The 1,843-nt window shown below is 67.8% G+C and overlaps 1 protein-coding gene across 1 annotated transcript in view; it reads left to right on the top strand.

Annotated features, from left to right (window-relative positions):
• Positions 1-3: 3 nt before the first annotated feature.
• Positions 4-1,843, top strand: part of NTN3 (netrin 3) — a gene marked incomplete at its 5' end in the record, with an annotated part of 3,698 nt that continues 1,858 nt past the window's right edge. The window contains 5 exons of the mRNA XM_021708490.1: positions 4-811; positions 882-1,070; positions 1,159-1,308; positions 1,442-1,492; positions 1,599-1,673. Of these exons, the coding sequence (XP_021564165.1) occupies positions 4-811; positions 882-1,070; positions 1,159-1,308; positions 1,442-1,492; positions 1,599-1,673 (1,273 nt within the window). The remainder of the gene's footprint in view (positions 812-881; positions 1,071-1,158; positions 1,309-1,441; positions 1,493-1,598; positions 1,674-1,843) is intronic.

The raw sequence follows: 1,843 nt of genomic DNA, 5'->3' as shown, positions 1-1,843 counted from the left end.
TGCGTGCCGGGCTTGGTAAACGCCGCCCTGGGCCGGGAGGTGCTGGCGTCCAGCACGTGCGGGCGGCCGGCCACTCGGGTCTGCGACGCCTCTGACCCACGGCGGGCACACCCCGCCGGCCTCCTGACCTCTGCGGGGGGACCCGCCAGTCCTCTGTGCTGGCGCTCGGACTCACTGCCTCGGGCACCCCTCAACGTGACCCTCACGGTGCCCCTGGGCAAGGCCTTCGAGTTGGTCTTCGTGAGCCTGCGATTCTGCTCAGCGCCCCCAGCCTCGGCGGCCCTGCTCAAGTCGCAGGACCATGGCCGCAGCTGGGTCCCCCTGGCCTTCTTCTCCTCCCACTGCGGCCTGGACTACGGCCGTGCACCGGCCCCGACTGACGGCACCGCTGGCCCAGGGCCTGAGGCCCTGTGCTTCCCAGCACCCCAGGCCCAGCCCGATGGTGGCGGCCTCCTGGCCTTCAGCGTGCAGGACGGCAGCCCACCGGGCCTGGATCTGGACAGCAGCCCAGTGCTCCAAGACTGGGTGACTGCCACAGACATCCGCATAGTGCTCACCAGGCCTGGCCTGCCGGGGGACGCCAGGAACTCAGAGGTCACGGTCCCCTATTCCTATGCAGCCATGGACCTCCAGGTGGGTGGGCGCTGCAAGTGCAACGGGCACGCCTCACGGTGCCTGCTGGACTCCCAGGGACACCTGGTCTGCGACTGCCGGCACAGCACCGAGGGCCCCGACTGCGGCCGCTGCAAGCCTTTCTACTGCGACAGGCCCTGGCAGCGGGCCACGGCCCGCGAATCACACGCCTGCCTTGGTGAGGCCCTGGAGGGTGGCCTGGGGACCTTGGCCCTGACTGGCCTGCCCTGACCCATCCCTCCCTGTAGCTTGCTCCTGCAACGGCCATGCACGCCGCTGCCGCTTCAACATGGAGCTGTACCGACTGTCTGGCCGCCGCAGTGGGGGCGTCTGCCTGAACTGCCGGCACAACACTGCAGGCCGCCACTGCCACTACTGCCGGGAGGGCTTCTATCGAGACCCGGGCCGTGCGCTGAATGACCGTCGTGCCTGCAGGGGTGAGCAGCCACCTGTATGCCCTCACCCTCTGGCTTCCCAGAACCCCAGATGGGCTTCTGACCAGGCCCTTCCCACCTCTGTTCTCAGCCTGTGACTGTCACCCCGTGGGTGCTGCTGGCAAAACCTGCAACCAGACCACAGGCCAGTGTCCTTGCAAGGACGGCGTCACTGGCCTCACCTGCAACCGCTGTGCCCCTGGTTTCCAGCAGAGCCGCTCCCCAGTGGCACCCTGTGTTAGTGAGTGACCCCGCCCTGCCTCACCCCCTCGGCTGAGGCCACCCCAGCTCCCTAGGCTTGCGTCTGCTGTCCCCTGAGCCCTGCAGATCCCTCTGACCCTCCATCGCAGGCCATTCTCCCACTCTCTCTGCAGAGATCCCTGTCCCTGGACCCACTGAAGAGAGCAGTCCTGTGGTGCCCGAGGGTGAGTGGACACAGAACAGGGCCCCACACTGGTAGGGCATTGGGGGATGGAGCTACGGCTGAGGGAGGAAGGGGGAATCTGTGCCAGCCTCCCACCCTCCTCCCAGACTGTGACTCGCACTGCAAACCCGCCCACGGCAGCTACCGCATCAGCCTGAAGAAGTTCTGCAGGAAGGACTATGGTAGGCCGCCCGCAGGCCTCCCGCCCTGCCCCTCTCATCTTCTTCCTCCCTGCTTCCCTTTCCTCTGCCACCTCACCTTGGAGTGCCTTAACTCTCGCCGCACCCCCAGGGGTCCCCACCGCCTCGGGGGTCCTGTGTCCTCCCCGTCCCGTTCTCCTCCCCGCGGCCCG

The sequence above is a fragment of the Carlito syrichta genome, unplaced genomic scaffold (assembly GCF_000164805.1).
Source record: "Carlito syrichta isolate Samal-C Ts95f unplaced genomic scaffold, Tarsius_syrichta-2.0.1 Scaffold138851, whole genome shotgun sequence".
Taxonomy (NCBI): domain Eukaryota; kingdom Metazoa; phylum Chordata; class Mammalia; order Primates; family Tarsiidae; genus Carlito; species Carlito syrichta.
The sequence above is the reverse complement of the archived record's forward strand: the minus strand, read 5'-3'. Positions and strand labels throughout refer to the sequence as shown.